General features: G+C 44.4%; 1 protein-coding gene across 1 annotated transcript; it reads right to left on the reverse strand.

Moving 5' to 3' along the window:
- Nucleotides 1–16: 16 nt before the first annotated feature.
- On the reverse strand, nt 17–1,365 carry LOC107717633 (protein NLRC3-like; the record flags this gene model as incomplete). Its single annotated transcript, XM_016524445.1, has 3 exons — nt 1,071–1,365; nt 826–999; nt 17–726 (listed from the first exon to the last, which is right to left on the reverse strand). Coding segments are annotated over exons 1-3 (1,179 nt in total), but the record flags the coding sequence as incomplete, so codon positions are not given.
- Between the last annotated feature and the right edge of the window lie 47 nt (nt 1,366–1,412).

Here is a 1,412-nt window from a genome sequence, read left to right on the forward strand (position 1 = left end):
TGTTCTCTGTGTGTGTCAGTAGATCCTGTAAGAGGCTCTGATTGGACTCCAGTGAGACGCCCAGCAGGAACCGCAGGAACAGATCCAGCTCTCCATTCTTACTCTCAAGGGCTTCATCTACTGCTGATGTTAGTAGATCATACAAAGAGTCTTTATTCAAACTGTGTTGTTTAAATCTTTTATCCAGAAACTCCAGTGGCTCCTTGTTCTTCATTAAATAGCAGTAAAACACATGGAAAGCAGTGAGAAACTCCTGAACGCTCAGATGAATGAAGCTGTAGACTTTCCTCTGATGAATCACAGATTCCTGCTTAAAGATCTCAGTGCAAATCCCAGAATACACTGAGGCGTCAGTGAGGTCTATGCCGCTCTCAATCAGGTCCTCCTCATAGAACATCACATTGCCCTTCATCAGCTGTTTGAAAGCCACTTCAGCAAGTTTCACAATCACTTCTCTGTTGGACTGCAGGAGTTTCTCTGGATCTCTCTCTTCATACTTCTGGTTCCTCATGTTGATCTGAATCAGCAAGAAGTGGATGTACATTTCAGTCAGAGTTTGAGGGATTTCTGCACTCAGATCTTCTTCCAGGAGCTTCTGAAGCACAGTGGATGAGATCCAGCAGAAGACGGAGAAGACGGGGATGATGTGGAGGCTTCTTGCTCTTCTGATGTGTGAGATGATTCTGCTGGCTTGATGCTGTTGATGCTGCATCTGATTGGCTGCTGCTGGTCTGGAGGTGATCCAGATGAGAGCAGAGGGAAGCAGCTCTCCTTTCATGAGCTTTGACATCAACACACCCACTGATGAAGTCTCAGTCACATCACAAACTTTCTGGGCGTCTGGAGCGTCTGATGTGATTCTGCTTTCATCCAGACCATCAAAGATGAACACAACTTTACACTCCTCATAAATCTCATAAATCTGATCTTGAAGTTCAGGATGAAAGTCCAGCAGAAGTCTGTGAAGACTGTACTGATGATCTCGGATCAAGTTCAGCTCTCGAAATGGAAGCACAAACATGAAATCTACATCCTGATGGGCTTTTCCCTCGGCCCAGTCCAGAATGAACTTCTGCACAGAGTTTTTCCGATTCCAGCGATGCCTTTAGTAACAACAGTCTTGATCTGGTCTTTCTCTTCACATCCTGGTTCAGGTGAGGCTTTAAAGATGTCATTGCAGTAGATTGGAATGTCTTGTGAATATTGTGTTCTGGCTGTTTGCTCCATCAGTAAAACCTCATGTTCTTCGTTCACTCCTTCACTCTCTCCCTCTATGATGTAGAGCTGTGTGTAGATCCTGTTCAGGAGAGTTTCATTCTCTTTGAGTTTCACTCCCTCAATTAATATCTCACACTTTTTCTTCATGCTGGCTTTGTGCTGCTCTTTGACTCTCTTTAGTTCATCATCTGTTG

The sequence above is a fragment of the Sinocyclocheilus rhinocerous genome, unplaced genomic scaffold (genome assembly GCF_001515625.1).
Source record: "Sinocyclocheilus rhinocerous isolate Xijiao unplaced genomic scaffold, SAMN03320098_v1.1 scaffold4741, whole genome shotgun sequence".
Lineage (NCBI taxonomy): Eukaryota > Metazoa > Chordata > Actinopteri > Cypriniformes > Cyprinidae > Sinocyclocheilus > Sinocyclocheilus rhinocerous.